At 42.1% G+C, this 21855-nt stretch overlaps 1 protein-coding gene across 1 annotated transcript in view; it reads left to right on the top strand.

Annotated features, from left to right (window-relative positions):
* Window positions 1-21855, top strand: part of LOC138643426 (putative leucine-rich repeat-containing protein DDB_G0290503) — a 680657-nt gene that overhangs the window by 519679 nt on the left and 139123 nt on the right. Inside the window, exon 27 of the mRNA XM_069732336.1 lies at window positions 10962-11036. Within this exon, the coding sequence (XP_069588437.1) occupies window positions 10962-11036 (75 nt within the window). The remainder of the gene's footprint in view (window positions 1-10961; window positions 11037-21855) is intronic.

A 21855-nucleotide genomic window follows, 5' to 3' on the forward strand; every position in this document is an offset into this window, starting at 1 on the left:
TACGCCTGTGCAGGAGCCGCGATACAAAGCAAGGAAAATGACATCGTATGAAGATGGGAGGCACCGGACCCGGACCTGCGACGCCCATCGGACCCGGACCGCTCCTAGGTGGGCATAATCTAACTTGTTTTTCTTATCTTTCAGGTTACATCGGGGGCTTATTTACAGCATTATAGAATGGCGGTGGCCGCAGCTTATATGTGAAAAATGAGCTGACAGATTCCCTTTAAAATTATAGACTGCTCAAGTCTTTGTCAGTGGGCAAACTTACAAAATCAGCAAGGGATCAAATAATAATTTCCTTCACTGTACATTTCAGTAGGCCAACATTTCAGATTTTAAAATCATTTTTAAAGTTTTCTAATTTACTGAGATAATTATTTTTGGGTTTTCATTTTCTGCAATCCATAATCATCAACATTAACAGAAATAAACACTTTAACCCCTTAGCGACCGCCGATACGCCTTTTAACGGCGGCCGCTAAGGGTACTTAAACCACAGTGCCGTTAATTAACGGCGCTGTGGAAAAAGTGAATAGCTCCTCCAGAGTCGGATTTTCTCCGGGGTCTCAGCTGCCGGGGGTAGCCGAGACCCCAGAGAACATGATTCGGGGGGGGTTTTACCCACCCCGCATTTGCGATCGCCAGTAATTAACCGTTTACCGGCGATCGCAAAAAAACGCAAAAAAAAAAAAAGCGATCTCTTTTTAATTTCTCTGTCCTCCGATGTGATCGCACATCAGAGGACAGAGAAAAGGGGTCCCAGGTAGCCCCCCAATACTCACCTATCTCCCCCGGTGCTCCTCGTGGCTCCCGGTGGGCGCCGCCATCTTCAAAATGGCAGGCGCATGCGCACTGCGCCCGCCGGCCGGCCCCGCGATAATCTTAGGGTATTGGCTGCCGGGGGTAGCCGAGACCCCAAAGAGCATGATCTGGGTCGGTTTTACTGACCCCCATTTTGCGATCACCGGTAATTAACTGTTTACCGGCGACCGCAAAAAAAAAAAAAAGTAAAGTGTAATTCTCTGTCCTCTGATGTGATCGCACATCAGAGGACAGAGAAATAGGGGGATTCGGGGACCCTGTCATACTCACCTGTGTCCCTCGATCCTCCTGCTGCTCCTCCTGGCCGCCGGCAAAAGAAAATGCGGGCGCATGCGCAGTGCGCCCGCCATCTGTCTCCATCTGCTGGCCGGCAGGAGAACAGCAGTTGGGGATAAAATTAGGGTTAGGGCTAGGGTTGGGGCTAAACTTAGGGTTAGGGTTGGGGCTAAATTTAGGGTTAGGCTTCTTTCACACTTACGTCGGTACGGGGCCATCGCAATGCGTCGGCCTGACATACCGACGAACGTTGTGAAAATTGTGCACAACGTGGGCAGCGGCTGTAGTTTTTCAACGCATCTACTGCCCAATCTATGTCCTGGGGAGGAGGGGGCGGAGTTACGGCCACGCATGCGCCGTCAGAAATGGCGGATGCGACTTACAAAAAAACGTTTCATTGAACGTTTTTTTGTGCCGACGGTCCGCCAAAACACAACTGATCCAGTGCACGACGGACGCGACGTGTGGCCATCCGTCACGATCCGTCGGCAATACAAGTCTATGGGCAAAGAACTCATCCTGCGGGCACATTTTCAGGATCCGTTTCTTGTCCAAAACGACGGATTGCGACGGATGCCAAACGATGTAAGTGTGAAAGTAGCCTTAGGGTTAGGGTTGGGGCAAAGTTAGGGTTAGAGTTGGGATTAGGGTTAGGGTTTGGATTAGGGTTGGCATTAGGGTTACGGTTGGGATTAGGGTTAGGTTTGGGATTAGGGTTAAGGTTAGGGTTGTGATTAGGGGTGTATTGGGATTAGGGTTAGGTTTGAGGTTAGGGTTGAGATTAGGATTAGGGGTGTGTTGGAATTAGGGTTATGGTTAGGGTTGACATAAGGGTTGTTTTGGGGTAAGGGATTATGGATCAGGTTGAGATTAGGGTTAGGGGTGTGTTGGGGTTAGGGTGGGAGCTATAATTGGGAGGTTTCCACTGTTTAGGTACATCAGGGGGTCTCCAAACACGACAGCCAATTTTGCGCTCAAAAAGTCAAATGGTGCTCTCTCCCTTCTGAGCTCTGCCATGCGCCCAAACAGTGGGTTACCCCCACATATGGGGCATCAGCGTACTCGGGATAAATTGGACAACAACTTCTGGGATCCAATTTCTCTTGTTACCCTTGTGAAAATGAAAGCTTGGGGGCTACAAAATCTTTTTTGTGGAAAAATATATATATTTTTTATGACTCTGCATTCTAAACTTCTGTGAAGCACTTGGGCATTCAAAGTTCTCACCACACATCTAGATAAGTTCCTTGGGGGGTCTAGTTTCCAAAATGGGGTCACTTGTGGAGGGTTACTACTGTTTAGGTACATCAGGGGCTCTGCAAACGCAACATAACGCCCACAGACCATTCTAAGTCTGCATTCCAAAACGGCGCTCCTTCTGTTCCGAGCTCTGCTGTGCACCCAACCAGTGGTTTACCCCCACATATGGGGCATCAGCATACTCAGGATACATTGGACAACAACTTTAGTGGTCCAATTTCTCCTGTTACCCTTGTGAAAATAAAAACTTGGGGGCTACAATATCTTTTTTGTGAAAAAAAAATATATTTTTTGTTTTCACGACTCTGCATTCTAAACTTCTGTGAAGCACTTGGGCATTCAAAGTTCTCACCACACATCTAGATAAGTTCCTTGGGGGGTCTAGTTTCCAAAATGGGGTCACTTGTGGGGGGTTACTACAGTTTAGGTACATCAGGGGCTCTGCAATCGCAACATAATGCCCACAGACCATTCTATCAAAGTCTGCATTCCAAAAAGGCGTTCCTTCCCTTCCGAGCTCTGCCGTGCGCCCAAACAGTGGTTTACCCCCACATCTGGCGCATCAGCGTACTCGGGATAAATTGGACAACAACTTTTGGGGTCAAATTTCTCTTGTTACCCTTGTGAAAATAAAAACTTGGGGGCTAAAAAATCTTTTTTGTGGAAAAAAAAATATTTTTTATTTTCACGACTCTGCATTATAAACTTCTGTGAAGCACTTGGGCATTCAAAGTTCTCACCACACATCTAGATAAGTTCCATGGGGGGTCTAGTTTCCAAAATGGGGTCACTTGTGGGGGATTTCTACTGTTTAGGCACATCAGGGGCTCTCCAAACGCGACATGGCGTCCGATCTCAATTCCAGCCAATTCTACATTGAAAAAGTAAAACGGCACTCCTTTTCTTCCAAGCTCTGCGGTGCGCCCTAACAGTGGTTTACCCCCACATATTGGGTATCAGCGTACTCAGGAGCAATTGCACAACAACTTTTGTGGTCTAATTTCTCCTGTTACCCTTGTGAAAATAAAAATTTGTGGGCAAAAATATCATTTTTGTAGAAAAAATGTGATTTTTTATTTTCACGGCTCTACGTTATAAACTTCTGTGAAGCACTTGGGGGTTCAAAGTGCTCACCACACATCTAGATAAGTTCCTTAAGGGGTCTAGTTTCCAAAATGGTGTCACTTGTGGGGAGTTTCCACTGTTTAGGCACCTCAGGGGCTCTCTAAACGCGACATGGCGTCCAATCTCAATTCCAGCCAATTCTGCATTGAAAAAGTCAAACGGCTCTCCTTCACTTCTAAGTTCTGCGGTGCACCCAAAAAGTGGTTTACCCCCACATATGGGGTATTGGCGTATTCAGGAGAAATTGCATAACAAAATTTATGGTTACATTTCTGTTTTTACACTTGTGAAAATAAAAAAAATGGTTCTGAATTAAGATGTTTGCAAAAAAAAGTTAAATGTTCATTTTTTCCTTCCACATTGTTTCAGTTCCTGTGAAGCACGTAAAGGGTTAATAAACTTCTTGAATGTGGTTTTGAGAACCTTGAGGGGTGTAGTTTTTAGAATGGTGTCACACTTGGGTATTTTCTATCATATAGACCCCTCAAAATGACTTCAAATGTGATGTGGTCCCTAAAAAAATGGTGTTGTAAAAATGAGAAATTGCTGGTCAACTTTTTAACCCTTATAACTCCCTAACAAAAAAAAATTTTGTTTCCAAAATTATGCTGATGTAAAGTAGATATGTGGGAAATGTTATTTATTAACTATTTTTCGTGACATATCTCTCTGATTTAAGGGCATAAAAATACAAAGTTTGAAAATTGCAAAACTTTAAAAATTTTCGCCATATTTCCGTTTTTTTCATAAATAATCGCAAGTAATATTGAAGAGATGTTACCACTAACATGAAGAACAATATGTCACGAAAAAACAATCTCAGAATCAGCGGGATCCGTTGAAGCGTTCCAGAGTTATAACCTCATAAAGTGACAGTGGTCAAAATTGCAAAAATTGGCTCGGTCATTAAGTACCAAATTGGCTCTGTCACTAAGGGGTTAAATATTTCATTCTGTTTGTAATGAATGACTCGATCTAATATAGAAGTTTCACTTTTTGTATTGAAGTTCCTTCAAAAAATTAAAATTTTGATGATATTCTAATTTTGTGACAAGCACCTGTACATCTGCCAAGGGTAGTCCTTTGTGAATTCAATCCCTAGGGCAACTTTCACACATCAGTTTTTTGCCGTCAGGCTGAATGCGGCAAATTTTTTAAAAAACTGATCCATCGCAAACTGTGAAAAACTGATGCGATGGATCCGTGTTTTTTTTTCGCCGTATATGACTAGCTGATCCGGAGAGAGAGAACGAACCAGAATGGGAAATGCATGCTTAGTTTACAAAAACAGAGTCCGTCACCGGATTCCATCATTGGACGGATCCTGCGCCATAGGCTTCCATTCTAGCAAAAGCCGTATGGTGCCAGATCCGTCGCTGTCCGTTTTTTCAACTGACTTAAAAAACGTTACTATGTCCGTTTTCTCCAGCCGCCAGAAAAACAATTTTCGACGGATGCGGCGAAAAACGGATGAAACGTGGGGCCATCCGTCACAAACCATCGCTAATACAAGTCTATGAGAAAAAACGGATCTGGCTGCAACTTTAGCCGGATCCGTTTTTTCAGCATTCGCCGGATTGTGCCTGACGGCAAAAAACTGATGTGTGAAAGTAGCCTAAACAGCGCTTAACATTTTTCTCACAGTTTGTTTGGTTTATGAAGGCAATTAAAATGTCAATTCTGTTATTGGCTTTGTAAACAAAGATGGTAGCAATAGCAATGTCCTTTCTCCTTTCAATTAGCCAGTAGTAGTATCTGGATTTTACCCTGTCTTATTTATTGTAGTACATTTATGTTCTGTGGAAGTTCTGTTTAATTTCACAAAGTTTGGATTGTTGTAGCATACAGTTTCCTTCTTTATGGGCTGACATCAGCGATTTTGTATTTGAACGGATTGAAATGATGTTGCTCCATAACCCTCAGTAACTTTCACTTCACTGCAGTGTGTGCCTTAGGGTGAATTGTAAGTAAATTTAGCTCTGCATACATAAAGGATACATTTCAAATATTATTAGAAATCGCCTTGACTGTAAATGCTGTTTAACCGTTTGAAGATGTTCCCTATTCCGTTTTACCGTTTCCTTGCACTTTTGATTTCTATATGGATAGATTGTAAAAAGTGTAATAGTGTGGTCAATGGGTGGTAGTTCCAATATTAATGCACAAACTAGATTGTATTAATTGATTCAGGAAGCACTCAGGAATATTGGAATAGGGCAATTATATTTCAGTGCCTACATTTTTTAAATTCCGTCAGTATCTGTGAATATACAAGTGCTTCTCACAAAATTAGAATATCATCAAAAAGTAAGTTTATCTCAGTTCTTCAATAAAAAAAGTGAAACTCACATTATATAGAGTCATTACAAACAGAGTGATCTACTGCAAGTGTTTATTTCTGTTAATAATGATTATGGCTTACAGCCAATGAAAACCCAAAAGTCATTATCTCAGTAAATTAGAATACTTTATAACACTGGCTTGAAAAATGATTTTAAAATCCAAAATGTATGTTCAGTAAATCCACTCAATACTTGATCGGGGCTACTTTTGCATAAAATACTGCATCAATGCGGCGTGGCATGGAGGCTATCAGCCTGTGGCACTGCTGAGTTGTTATGGAAGACCAGCCAAAAGTACCACTGCACAGTTGTTCCACCAAATATTTTGTTACAGTTTGCATAAGCCAAGGAATCCAGTATCTCTCGGGCTTCCTCCATCTCTGACTTGTACCTTGAGGTCTTCGCCAGAAAGACCAACAGGACAGGATCCTATCCTACCTGCGGAAACATATTTCACGTCTAGACACACTGACACCTTCGGCAGCATCCGCATCTACCAAAGCTACTACAGCAACGGATGTGCATCAACAGTCTGCCAGCTACGTATCTGGCTTCAGACCTTGTCTGCTCCGCCACTATATGCTCCATGTCGAGGCTTCATTTATCAATGCACCCTACACTTTGAACTCTTGGCTCATGACTTCGACTGAGATCGGGCCAAGGTGGCCTTCATTATGTCCCACCTCACTGGTGAGTCTTTTTGACGAGACTTAACCCCTATGGGAGAAAGGAAATTGTTTAGTGTCAAACCTTCAGTCCTTTCTTGAGGCCTTCCATAAGGTTTTTGACAAACCCGGTCAAGCGTCCTTAGCAGCATCTTTTCTCCTCCGACTGCACTTGGCAAAACTCTCAGTGGGCCAGTACGCTGTACAGTATGTTTCCGTACACTGTTGTCAGAACTCGCCTGGAATAATGAGGCTCTGGTAGCCACCTTCTGGGAATCCCAGTCTAGGTGAATCAAAGATGAGCTGGTCGGTCATGATATTCTCACCTCTCTGGATGACCTGGTAACTCTAGCAATACTGATAGACATCAGATTTCAGGAGTGTTCCAGGAAGGTGAACTGCGAGAGAAGACTTGTATGCCTGGCTCCACTTCAAAGGGAGGGATATGGACCGGAGCTCCTGCAACCCTCAACCTACTGTCTCCTTCCCCATAATCCTGTAGAATGTAAGCCCGCAAGGGCAGGGTCCTCGCCCCTCTGTATCAGTCCGTCATTGTTAGTTTGTTTACTGTATGTGATATTTGTAACTTGTATGTAACCCCTTCTCATGTACAGCACCATGGAATCAATGGTGCTATATAAATAAATAATAATAATAATAATAATATGGACATTGGCATACTACTACGCCCGATATCAGTATTGGGTTAATCCAATGGCCAGGTAGAACGGGTCAATCAGATCCTTACCAACTTTCTACGGCACTTGGTCAATGTCCACCACAGCGACTGGTCTGAACTCCTGCCGTGGGCCGAATTCTTGTACAACAATCATGTGAGTGAATCATCTGCCAAATCTCAATTTTTTGTAGCCTTTGGTCAACATCCTAATATTCCGTTCCCTGTCTCTCTTCCTCTGAAATTCCAGCTGATGAGTCCCTCATGAAGGGTTTTTCTAAAATCTGTGAGGACACCAAGCCCACATTATTGAATTCCTCGGAAGGGATAAAAAGACACACAGACAATAGACATCTGGATCCGCCACTGTTTCATCCTGGAGACAAGGTCTGGCTGTCCTCTAAGTATGTCCGACTTAAGGCACCATCCTATAAACTGAGCTCTTTATTGGACCACTCGAGGTTCTTAAACAGATCAATCCAGTAGCCTACAAACCTAGACTTCTGCCGGGTCCCCAATTCTTTTCATGTGTCTCCTCAAGCCTGTCGTCCTCAGCCCTTTTTTAAAAACTTCTCGGTATCACTCCTGCTCCAGTTAGCACTGAAGACTTTTTTGAGGTAGAGAACTTTCTGGCCACAAAAAAGGTAAGAGAAAATATCTTTTTTCTTGTGGATTTGAAGGGGTTTTGTCCTGAAAGGAGGTTTTGGGAGCCTGGGAAGAACATCCATGCCTCCCTCCTCCTGGAGAGATTCACTGCAGGCTTGAAAAAGAGGGGGCATAAAGGGGGGTACTGTAGCACCAGCATCTCTGCCTTCTGTCTCCATTCCCCAGTAGAGATGCCAACTCCCTCACCAACACGGTCCTGCACTTCCTCCTTCCTCTTCTTCTGTTGATATCTGGGGTATGTGCTCAGTGCGCAGATCTCTGGGCACTGTGCTTAGGGCGCATCCTCACGCTTCTTAAAGGGGCTGCGTGTACATCATTCTAAAGTGTCCCCAGCCAGTGGCTGGGATACAAGTGCTATTTAAGGCACCTCTACCTGCACCAGGGCAAGTGGGAGTATCCGGGCAAAGTGCCAGAATTGGTGCATTGGGTAAATCCGCCCTTTCTGGGGCAGCTGTGGGCTGCTATTTTTAGGCTGGAGGATACCAATATACATGGCCCCTTACCAGTCTGACAATATCAGCCCCCAGCTGTTTGCTTCAGCTTATCTGGTTGTCAAAAATAGGGGGGCGGCCATGCCTATTTTTAAAGTACATATTTAAATAATTTACAAAAAAACTGTGTGGAACACCTCTATTGTTGATAACCAGCCATGATAAAGCTGACAGCTGAGGGTTGCAGCCCACAGCGGTCAGTTTTGCCTGAGCTAGTTACAAAAAAGAAGAAACTCCACATCATTTTTTTGCTTCTTCCACTTGTCTGGCATTCATCCAGGAGAAGTGCAACAGCTCAATAGCAGTCGTTGATAGGTTGCAGAGCTCAAGTGGCTCCTTTTACAAAGGGGGTTGCCTGGATAGAAGACAACAAATTTAAAGATGCTTACAAAAGGTTACCTAATAAGGTACAAAGTGACACATGGGGTGGTAGATAAAAAATATTATTAATTTTTATTGAAACAAAATACCGTATTTTAAAATTACATAACATTAAAAGACAGAACGTGCTAACTAATTGCCTTTAAAAATATTTGGATTATGGGATTAACAAGTTTAAAGAAGCTGTAATGCTGTTGGGTGTGGACCCCACTACGCCATGGGCTGGGCTTACCCTGGAGGGGCGTGACTAAATATCTACCTGGTACTCACTAGAGCCCCTGATGATGAAGATAGGTTGGGCCGCCGGTAGACACCAGGTACAACTCCAGCAAAGTCCCTGGGACTGCAGCAGCTGACCGGAGGGACAGAGGCTCAGGTACGGGGTACAAGTGGGCGAGAGAAAGTCATAGTCAGAAATTCCAAGTTTGGGGAAGTCAGCACAGGTTCAGAGTTAGTAACTGAGGTCAGGAGCAGAGAGATCAGGATAAATGAGAAGGCAAGGCGGGTCAATAACAGGTGAGACAAAACAAGAATAAATTAATACAGAAACTAGAGACAGAGCTACTAAGAACCTAAGTTCAAGCGAGGAATGGAGGGTGGAGTTGCCTCGTATATCAACTGCTGGCAGATGATAGGCTGGGTAAGCAGATCTCTGCAGGACTGAATGGAAACAAACTCCTGCAGAGTACGGCTGCCCCCCCTGACTCACTAACAGCAGAACTGAAAGGGGAGCACCAGGCAGCTAAGAGAGATGATCAGGTACAGGGTGGTGCAGAGTGAAACACATGTTCAGTAGGGCAGCACGTAGAAGGTATTCGAGTGGCCGATGTTACAGATACAAACCCTATTTTATCAACTGTCAAAATTCAATAATATTATCATATACCTGATACCAACTGGTGCCACATTTCACTGAAAAAGGGCATACTTACTTATTATGCAATGACAGGTTTAAAATATAAGTTTCAATAGTGTGCAGACAGTGTTTCATTATTACATAGTAACATAGTAACATAGTTAGTAAGGCCGAAAAAAGACATTTGTCCATCCAGTTCAGCCTATATTCCATCATAATAAATCCCCAGATCTACGTCCTTCTACAGAACCTAATTGTATGATACAATATTGTTCTGCTCCAGGAAGACATCCAGGCCTCTCTTGAACCCCTCGACTGAGTTCGCCATCACCACTTCCTCAGGCAAGCAATTCCAGATTCTCACTGCCCTAACAGTAAAGAATCCTCTTCTATATTGGTGGAAAAACCTTCTCTCCTCCAGACGCAAAGAATGCCCCCTTGTGCCCGTCACCTTCCTTGGCATAAACAGATCCTCAGCGAGATATTTGTATTGTCCCCTTATATACTTATACATGGTTATTAGATCGCCCCTCAGTCGTCTTTTTTCTAGACTAAATAATCCTAATTTCGCTAATCTATCTGGGTATTGTAGTTCTCCCATCCCCTTTATTAATTTTGTTGCCCTCCTTTGTACTCTCTCTAGTTCCATTATATCCTTCCTGAGCACCGGTGCCCAAAACTGGACACAGTACTCCATGTGCGGTCTAACTAGGGATTTGTACAGAGGCAGTATAATGCTCTCATCATGTGTATCCAGACCTCTTTTTATTGAGGTTATGGGCACCAACTGATTAATTTACATTCAGATTACTACAATTCAGAGAGGGTGACTGCTTATCTAGTTACACCCTGATAAGGTTTCCTCAGGTGCCAGTTACATGTTATATACTTCTCATCCCTCCCATCCATCATGAAATTCCACTGGACACAGATACAATTGAATACAATGGTGGAGCAGTGAGCCATCAACTCCCTGCTCCACTATTAAGATTGTGTCCTATGTTTTATTCTAAGCCTGGTACAGCAGACAATATATCTCTTATTGTCGTCTTTCAAAGTTAGGAGGTATGCATGTTTCGATTGCACTATGCTGGCTAACTTTTTGTCACTATAGTGCAATATAAATAACCATTTATTGCTAAAACGCCTTGTGGAGTGAGCTGTGAGAAACCATCAACATTGAGAAAAATTATTTTTTGTGAATATGTAAAAAGCGTTTTTGTTTGCAGAATTCTTTATCTTCATGTTTAACTCACAAATGCTGGTGAATTTTTTAAATCAACTACGGTATTTGGTTTATTATTGTTTTCTTTACTTACTGATCTGATATTTTGTATACTGCTTCATATATTTGCAAATACAAACAAATGATTCTAAATTCTTCTTCTTTTTGGATAGGCTTGCCAATGAAAACCTAGGTGCGAAAATTCATGAGCAAAACCAACTCCTGGCACACCTGGCAGAGGAAAGAGAGTATGTGTTTTTGTTTGTTTAAGTTTATTTGCTTTGTATTACTGTAGTATCTACAATTGCCCTGTAAGGTACAATTATCAAGGCACAATATTCATTATAGTCATATACAAGTCTAATTTGTCTATCTGAGGATTTAATGCAGATGTTCATGCTGGTACTGAGGCTTCTCTGCAACATCATGTCTTTGCCGGACCTACTTATCAAAAGGGGTGCTCAGAGTGGTGGTAGTAGGTGAATCACAGTGCTCTGATACAGCTGCCACAGAGTACTGCCATGGCTGCTGGATCGGGTCTTTTTTTTTAATTCTATTAAGCAAAATTCAGAGCTGAAATCTCCCCACATTCATTTGTGGCTAAGGGTATAGAGTTTTTATATGCAAGTTATCTATTCAGAGAGGAAGAGGACTTGAACTCTACTCCCACCACAAGGAGAAAGCTTACCCTACCCCTTAGATCCTAGAGTGATTTACATACACACTCCTCTAAATTGATTTGCCAGGAAAAGTCATGAAATTATGAAAATAGTAGGAATGTCACGACTCAGTTGGCAGGTGTAGCGTTAGGGACAGGGGCTCCTTCCCTGTCTTTAACTGTAGGGGATACCCTATCTCGCTCTGCTCCCCATATTACTTCTGATGGTGAAGACGCGAGGACCACGTACCTTGCCTTAACGCAAGGGGAGTAGTAGTGTACAACAATACACCAACCAAACTAGACTTACAGTTAGGGCCAGAAATATTTGGACAGTGACACAATTTTCGCGATTTGGGCTCTGCATGCCACCACATTGGATTTGAAAAGAAACCTCTACAACAGAATTCAAGTGCAGATTGTAACGTTTAATTTGAAGGGTTGAACAAAAATGTCTGATAGACAATGTAGGAATTGTACACATTTCTTTACAAACACTCCACATTTTAGGAGGTCAAAAGTAATTGGACAAATAAACATAACCCAAACAAAATATTTTTATTTTCAATATTTTGTTGCAAATCCTTTGGAGGCAATCACTGCCTTAAGTCTGGAACCCATGGACATCACCAAACGCTGGGTTTCCTCCTTCTTAATGCTTTGCCAGGCCTTTACAGCCGCAGCCTTCAGGTCTTGCTTGTTTGTGGGTCTTTCCGTCTTAAGTCTGGATTTGAGCAAGTGAAATGCATGCTCAATTGGGTTTAGATCTGGAGATTGACTTGGCCATTGCAGAATGTTCCACTTTTTGGCACTCATGAACTCCTGGGTAGCTTTGGCTGTATGCTTGGGGTCATTGTCCATCTGTACTATGAAGCGCCGTCCAATCAACTTTGCAGCATTTGGCTGAATCTGGGCTGAAAGTATATCCTGGTACACTTCAGAATTCATCCGGCTACTCTTGTCTGCTCTTATGTCATCAATAAACACAAGTGACCCAGTGCCATTGAAAGCCATGCATGCCCATGCCATCACGTTGCCTCCACCATGTTTTACAGAGGATGTGGTGTGCCTTGGATCATGTGCCGTTCCCTTTCTTCTCCAAACTTTTTTCTTCCCATCATTCTGGTACAGGTTGATCTTTGTCTCATCTGTCCATAGAATACTTTTCCAGAACTGAGCTGGCTTCTTGAGGTGTTTTTCTGCAAATTTAACTCTGGCCTGTCTATTTTTGGTATTGATGAATGGTTTGCATCTAGATGTGAACCCTTTGTATTTACTGTCATGGAGTCTTCTCTTTACTGTTGACTTAGAGACAGATACACCTACTTCACTGAGAGTGTACTGGACTTCAGTTGATGTTGTGAACGGGTTCTTCTTCACCAAATTAAGTATGCGGCGATCATCCACCACTGTTGTCATCCGTGGACGCCCAGGCCTTTTTGAGTTCCCAAGCTCACCAGTCAATTCCTTTTTTCTCAGAATGTACCCAACTGTTGATTTTGCTACTCCAAGCATGTCTGCTATCTCTCTGATGGATTTTTTCTTTTTTTTCAGCCTCAGGATGTTCTGCTTCACCTCAATTGAGAGTTCCTTTGACCGCATGTTGTCTGCTCACAGCAACAGCTTCCAAATGCAAAACCACACACCTGGAATCCACCCCTGACCTTTTAACTACTTCATTGATTACAGGTTAACGAGGGAGACGCCTTCAGAGTTAATTGCAGCCCTTAGAGTCCATTGTCCAATTACTTTTGGTCCCTTGAAAAAGAGGACGCTATGCATTACAGAGCTATGATTCCTAAACCCTTTCTCCGATTTGGATGTGGAAACTATCATATTGCAGCTGGGAGTGTGCACTTTCAGCCCATATTATATATATAATTGTATTTCTGAACATGTTTTTGTAAACAGCTAAAATAACAAAACTTGTGTCACTGTCCAAATATTTCTGGCCCTAACTGTAACAAGGTAATACGAACAGGGGTAACAGAAAATACAAGCGAAATATACACACACATATAAGAGAGGTATGCACTGGAGAGTGGAGGATGGCGTTAAACCATAGTAGGAGAAGAAAGGTAATTACCACACATTGAAAAGCCAAGCAACAGTCACCGATAAATCCACCAACCGCCTACTCAAATAACCACCAGCAACAATCTCCAAGCCATGAAGCATAAGCTAGGTCTGACAACGTGTGTTAGTCAGTTCCAAGATTAAATAGGAGATGGGAGTGGCTAACAGAGCACAGCTGAGAGCCTTAGCTCCAAGAGCGCTCAACAGAGCAGATTAACCCCTGCACTGCCTAAAGAAATTTGCACCATTTATCATGCTGGTGAAGTGCTTCTATTCAGCTCAAGAGTAGGAGAAACCAGATCCTGCTGTCTTCTGGCTCCTCAATGTCGCTGTAAACCCGTGACAGGGATGATGTTAATGATATGTAAGTGATGAAAAAATGGAAGCAAAATTTTCAAAAAAAATCTTGATTTAGTCAGCATTGATTATGTGTGCCAAGTGCAGAAATGCACGCACTTACACGGCTTGGCTGCTATCAATGAGGTTATTAATGGTTGTCTAAGGACTAGTCTTCCATATAGAATTCACTTGGGAACGTAAATCATCAAGCTCCGCTGCTGGCAACTTCCTTGATTTGTTCAATATGAGACAATTCCGGAAACACTGCAGACTATGGTAGCACATTTAGGTCACGCATGCTGCTTACCAAAGCATGAGCAACATATGGTCAGGAATTGTCATGGCAACTCCCAAGACACTTTTGAGTAATGGCCGTACCACTAGTTTCACAACCAAATCATTGTAATGCCGAGCTGTTAGTGCACCTGTAATGAAAACTACAGGGGTCTGACTACTGTACGTTATGTCGCCTCTCACCATCATTGAGGAACTGCGACTGGTGTGATGTTCAACGCCATGAAGAGGCCTTCCTGTGGGCTCATATTGTATCTAGATCAAACTCCATCTATCATTGCGTCTTAGACAAAAGTGGGACTCCTCGCTAAAGAAGATAATCCTCAATTTCAGTCTCTGGGCTCATGGGCAACATAATGGAGACCATCACAAGGGAATGGCCATACCAGTCCCACTATCCCCCTGCCCCCCAATTATGATCCTAATGATTTGTGTGCCAGTGAGCATGGCAGAACAGTTCTCAGACAACCAATAATAACCTCATTGACAACATGACAAGGTGTGTAACTGCATGTAGTTCTGCGTGTTGCGCTCATACTTTGTAAATACTTATTAGATATTTATAAGTGTGATCGTGGATATCTTGCAAGAAAGAGTCACCAGGTACCATGAACCTGACCAAAGAACAGATAAGAAATTTGGGAATTAGAATGTACGGTATTAAAAATGACTAATTTTTTTTATCCTTTGCAGTTTGCTGTATTCTCCAATACCCACTGTATAATGCTACTTTAATATGATTTCATTTATTAATAATCTTTTTGCAATGTGTAATTTTATATGAGTGCATACATGATCCTCATCTTTCATAAAGCAGGTACAAGTAACACAATTAAATATCTGCATGCTACTTTCATTCCCTTTCTTGTATTTCAGTATTAGCCTTAAAAAAAAACTCACAGGTTAATGAAAAATTGAGATGCACGTAATACAATCTTAATAAACCACATATTTACTTACCACTGAAGAGTTTTATTAGAACGTTTGCAGCAAAGACGTTTTGTCTGAACTAAATTAGTCGTTCAATATCTAATTTATGATTTGGCCAGAATCCTTGTCATGAATAATCATTTATTGAATTTAACCATCATACAGTAAGACATAATCTCATGTTTTATCAATTAAATAATATTAAGAATTTAGGACACAATGTACAGATGTTGGAGAGCGGAATTTTTTATTAAGGTCAACACTTGTCTCCAGCAGGCAGGAGTTGCAAGATGGCCACTCAGTCGATTCTGTATCATAGATTGCCATGTTCTTGATTTGAAAACATTATTTGAATAAGGTCACAAGGGGAAATTGTATCATCATGTCTTTGTATTAGTCTGATGTAGCCAAGCGATTACCCAGTTAGAATTATGTAATGACTAATTTCTCCTGCACACTTGCACCGATTCCTCCTCAAGATTTCTGGAGTTTCAGCCAAACAGCACCCCGTGGTTTGCTTGACACCTATTAATGGAAACTTGTGAGAAGGATTTCACCCCAAACTATTTATGTGTGCATGTAGCTCTTTCAAACACAAGTCCAGCAATACCTTAACATGGCCAGTTTGTTACTTTTCAATTGACGCTGAAAAGCTATGGTAGAGCTGAAGCATCTGCCAAGCCAGTTCATTTCTCTCTCCCCTTTCCCCCCTGGCGCCACTCCTCTAGCTTGACTTACAGCCTCTATGCCATGTGATTTCAGGCAAAATAGACTTCAGTAAAGTAGGTGGAGGCGATACCCAGCACAGAATAGAGCTGGAGTGACAGAGTCTTCAGATCACTCTTCAGCCTTGTTTGCATATCGATTTAAAGTATGATTTCTCAGGAACAGACTGGCCATGTAAAGGTTCTGTTGAACTTGTCTTTGAAAGAGTGACAAGCAAATACACAGTGATGAGAAAAAGGGTAACAATATTTTGAAATTTTGACTTTCAGGCTCCATATCTCACCATCCACAACTTCTTTGATCGTGAGACTACCATCATTTTATAGACAATCATCTTGGCTATCTCATACATATATTTGACTTGTAACTATTTAGCATATGATTAGTTATGCACATTTTTGGCATGTCACTGCATTGTTACCGTTTTGTGGTTGTGGAAAAATCTTTTTCTTCCTGTATACTACAAATTACAACCTATTGTACCATTGCATAATAGCTCAGTGTGTTACTAGGTTGATTCACAAGCGATGGATCACTGGTTCGAATCAAGGGGCAGCCATAAAGAAGATTTCTCAAGAAAAGTGAAACAGCATCATTATGCTCATCAATACTGGTCTCTCAGACAAGAAAATTGCCAAACTGTATATGTGAGTGTCATGACAGTTGGAAGAATATGAAATGAAGTCTGTCCATCTATTCAAAAGCCAAAAGGTGGACATCCAGGGAAAATATCGGAGTCAACAAGTCAACTCATCATAAGGTCTATCAGTTCTAGCGCGACAAACACGTCGGTAGAGGTAGCTCGTATGCTTCATAATTAGTACACTTGAGTACTATGAGTATGAAAAGGACGACATAGTGTTCCAGCAGAACAACAATCCAAAGCATACGTCAAGATTGGTGAAGAAATGGTTCATTGACAATTTTATTATTATTTATTTATTTAAATAGCACCATTAATTCCATGGTGCTGTACATAGACGTGGTTACATCAAAATACAAATATCACTTACAGTAAACAAACTAACAATGACAGACTGGTACAGAGGGAAGAGGACCCTGCCCTTGCGGGCTAACATTCCACAGAATTATGGGGAAGGAGACAGTAGATCAGGGGTTGCAGTAGTAATGTATAATCACTGCACTCGTACTATGAAATTTGCTTGATGCAGGTGAAAAAGTTTATTGAAACAATTGTTGCAAACGGTAAAATGGTGAAGCGATAGGCATAAACGACGTTTCGGCCAACTCGTGGCCTTGATCACGTTATCGCTGGAACAAATGACAAAAAAAGAGACAATAAATAACTATATACAAAGTAACTATGTACAAAACCATTTACATATATACAGAACTGGAAAACATGTCCCAGAACCAAGGTGGAGGTCAAACAATAGATGCCAATGCTCATATACGTAGCGCAAATCATAACAGGACGAAAAATAGAGGCACAGGAAAAACATGTGTCGTGCGCTAGAGTTGGAGAACAAGATGATAAGACTGTAGCATACCCTAGTAGGAGTTTTCCTTATGTATTGTCGTATTACAGTGTTGCAGAGGGTGTCAGCCAAAAATAAAGGAATTTAAATAGTCCTAGAAAAAACCGAAGGCAATAATTCCGATTATTGTCATCCAGACATGATATTATCTTATAGTACGAGTCAAACAGAAAACGGCTAAAACGTACTTATTAATTGCTGTTTAATACACGTGTAACGAACCGTTGGTCGCCGTGTAATGGAGTATGCATCTGGGTATGACTGTACGAACAAATAATACATTATCCGTTGAATCCGTAGTAAGTATATAATAAGTGAAATAGACTATGGTATACTTGCCAGTATACTGTTCTTATTGCACCCAGTGGAACGGGCTGGTTGCCGTGATATGGGACATACGTATAGGCTCGACTAGGGAGATACACAGATATATATTGAAATGGATGCTCCGTCTATACAGTGGGGCAAAAAAGTATTTAGTCAGTCAGCCTTAGTGCAAGTTCCACCACTTAAAAAGATGAGAGGCATCTGTAATTTACATCATAGGTAGACCTCAACTATGGGAGACAAACTGAGAAAAAAAAATCCAGAAAATCACATTGTCTGCTTTTTTTAACATTTTATTTGCATATTATGGTGGAAAATAAGTTTTTGGTCAGAAACAAAATTTCATCTCAATACTTTGTAATATATCCTTGGTTGGCAATGACAGAGGTCAAACGTTTTCTGTAAGTCTTCACAAGGTTGCCACACACTGTTGTTGGTATGTTGGCCCATTCCTCCATGCAGATCTCCTCTAGAGCAGTGATGTTTTTGGCTTTTCGCTTGGCAACACGGACTTTCAACTCCCTCCAAAGGTTTTCTATAGGGTTGAGATCTGGAGACTGGCTAGGCCACTCCAGGACCTTGAAATGCTTCTTACGAAGCCACTCCTTCGTTGCCCTGGCGGTGTGCTTTGGATCATTGTCATGTTGAAAGATCCAGCCACGTTTCATCTTCAATGCCCTTGCTGATGGAAGGAGGTTTGCACTCAAAATCTCACGATACATGGCCCCATTCATTCTTTCATGTACCCGGATCAGTCGTCCTGGCCCCTTTGCAGAGAAACAGCCCCAAAGCATGATGTTTCCACCAACATGCTTTATAGTAGGTATGGTGTTTGATGGATGCAACTCAGTATTCTTTTTCCTCCAAACACGACAAGTTGTGTTTCTACCAAACAGTTCCAGTTTGGTTTCATCAGACCACAGGACATTCTCCCAACACTCCTCTGGATCATCCAAATGCTCTCTAGCAAACTTCAGACAGGCCCGGACATTTACTGGCTTAAGCAGTGGAACACGTCTGGCACTGCAGGATCTGAGTCCATGGTGGTGTAGTGTGTTACTTATGGTAGGCCTTGTTACATTGGTTCCAGCTCTCTGCAGTTCATTCACTAGGTCCCCCCGCGTGGTTCTGGGATTTTTGCTCACCGTTCTTGTGATCATTCTGACCCCACGGGGTGGGATTTTGCGTGGAGCCCCAGATCGAGGGAGATTATCAGTGGTCTTGTATGTCTTCCATTTTCTAATTATTGCTCCCACTGTTGATTTCTTCACTCCAAGCTGGTTGGCTATTACAGATTCAGTCTTCCCAGCCTGGTGCAGGGCTACAATTTTGTTTCTGGTGTCCTTTGACAGCTCTTTGGTCTTCACCATAGTGGAGTTTGGAGTCAGACTGTTTGAGGGTGTGCACAGGTGTCTTTTTATACTGATAACAAGTTTAAACAGGTGCCATTACTACAGGTAATGAGTGGAGGAAAGAGGAGACTCTTAAAGAAGAAGTTACAGGTCTGTGAGAGCCAGAAATCTTGATTGTTTGTTTCTGACCAAATACTTATTTTCCACCATAAAATGCAAAAAAAAATGATAAAAAAAAGACAATGTGATTTTCTGGATTTTTTTTTCTCAGTTTGTCTCCCATAGTTGAGGTCTACCTATGATGTAAATTACAGACGCCTCTCATCTTTTTAAGTGGTGGAACTTGCACTATTGCTGACTGACTAAATACTTTTTTGCCCCACTGTATCAGGTCAAAATAGAAAGAAACCATGCTATACTTGCCAATTTGATAATTAACTTGTAGTGCACCGGATGTCCCCAATATAAGGAAAATATACGTGGATGTAGCTGTTGGAATAGATATGTATACGATAAATAGGCTGTGAGGTAGGCCTATAGTGGACAAATATAAGGTTGGTGTATTACCTGCCAATATGCAGGTTCAGTCCCGGTCCAAATATAGGGGTCCCGGATACCACACTGAGCGGGAGCTGTGATGTACAGAGATTTGGCTGCAATATAGTAGGGGGGGGGCTATTAGGATAGAGTACTCAACATCCCCTGTTACTTAAGGGGTTGCAGTAGCTCCAATGGTGTTGAGGTGGCCGCGTGGTCATTACTAGTGGTAAGCTTTTTTGAAGAGATGGCTTTTCAGATTCCGTCTGAAGGATCCAAATGTGGTGGATAACCAGACGTGTTGGGGCACAGAATTCTAGAGGATGAGGGATATTCGGGAGAAATCTTGGAGGCAATGAAGTAGAGTTGCTGGATTGGCCGCCGCAATCCTCAGATCTCAACTCAATGAAACACTTGTGGGTAGAGTTGAAGAAAAAACTGTATACATATCCAATTGGTTTACCAGTATGCACAAAGTTTGTGAACATGTAGTAGAGACCTGCGATCAGATTTTGGGTGATACAAGCTTGAATCTAATCAGGAGCATGCCTACAAGGATTCAGGCAGTGTTAAAAGCCAAAAATGGTTTTACGAAATACTAACAAAATGATAAAAATTAAAATTTAGATTTTTAGGAGCAAAGCAGTAACAATGCAGTGACATGACAAGAATCTACATAACTAATAATATTCAAAATAGTTGAACAAGGAGAAGACAGAGTCAAAATATGCTTAATATGGGGCCGTGGTCTTGGCAGGATCCACGCTAATCATGGGTAATTACTCTTGTTATTGATTATACTCCCTTTTTTTCTACCTCATATAACATGTGTAGCATACAACTATAGATACTATATGACAAACAGGTGTTCAGTGCTCCTTCACTAGACTACTGTCTTTCTATATATACAGGTCCTTCTCAAAAAATTAGCATATAGTGTTAAATTTCATTATTTACCATAATGTAATGATTACAATTAAACTTTCATATATTATAGATTCATTATCCACCAACTGAAATTTGTCAGGTCTTTTATTGTTTTAATACTGATGATTTTGGCATACATCTCCTGATAACCCAAAAAACCTGTCTCAATAAATTAGCATATCAAGAAAAGGTTCTCTAAACGACCTATTACCCTAATCTTCTGAATCAACTAATTAACTCTAAACACATGCAAAAGATACCTGAGGCTTTTATAAACTCCCTGCCTGGTTCATTACTCAAAACCCCCATCATGGGTAAGACTAGCGACCTGACAGATGTCAAGAAGGCCATCATTGACACCCTCAAGCAAGAGGGTAAGACCCAGAAAGAAATTTCTCAACAAATAGGCTGTTCCCAGAGTGCTGTATCAAGGCACCTCAATGGTAAGTCTGTTGGAAGGAAACAATGTGGCAGAAAACGCTGTACAACGAGAAGAGGAGACCGGACCCTGAGGAAGATTGTGGAGAAGGACCGATTCCAGACCTTGGGGAACCTGAGGAAGCAGTGGACTGAGTCTGGTGTGGAAACATCCAGAGCCACCGTGCACAGGCGTGTGCAGGAAATGGGCTACAGGTGCCGCATTCCCCAGGTAAAGCCACTTTTGAACCATAAACAGCGGCAGAGGCGCCTGACCTGGGCTACAGAGAAGCAGCACTGGACTGTTGCTAAGTGGTCCCAAGTACTTTTTTCTGATGAAAGCAAATTTTGCATGTCATTCGGAAATCAAGGTGCCAGAGTCTGGAGGAAGACTGGGGAGAAGGAAATGCCAAAATGCCTGAAGTCCAGTGTCAAGTACCCACAGTCAGTGATGGTGTGGGGTGCCATGTCAGCTGCTGGTGTTGGTCCACTGTGTTTCATCAAGGGCAGGGTCAATGCAGCTAGCTATCAGGAGATTTTGGAGCACTTCATGCTTCCATCGGCTGAAATGCTTTATGGAGATGAAGATTTCATTTTTCAGCACGACCTGGCACCTGCTCACAGTGCCAAAACCACTGGTAAATGGTTTACTGACCATGGTATTACTGTGCTCAATTGGCCTGCCAACTCTCCTGACCTGAACCCCATAGAGAATCTGTGGGATATTGTGAAGAGAAAGTTGAGAGACGCAAGACCCAACACTCTGGATGAGCTTAAGGCCGCTATTGAAGCATCCTGGGCCTCCATAACATCTCAGCAGTGTCACAGGCTGATTGCCTCCATGCCACGCCGCATTGAAGCAGTCATTTCTGCCAAAGGATTCCCGACCAAGTATTGAGTGCATAACTGAACATTATTATTTGTTGGTTTTTTTGTTTGTTATTAAAAAACACTTTTATTTGATTGGATGGGTGAAATATGCTAA

The sequence above is a fragment of the Ranitomeya imitator genome, chromosome 6, assembly GCF_032444005.1.
Source record: "Ranitomeya imitator isolate aRanImi1 chromosome 6, aRanImi1.pri, whole genome shotgun sequence".
Taxonomy (NCBI): Eukaryota; Metazoa; Chordata; class Amphibia; order Anura; family Dendrobatidae; genus Ranitomeya; species Ranitomeya imitator.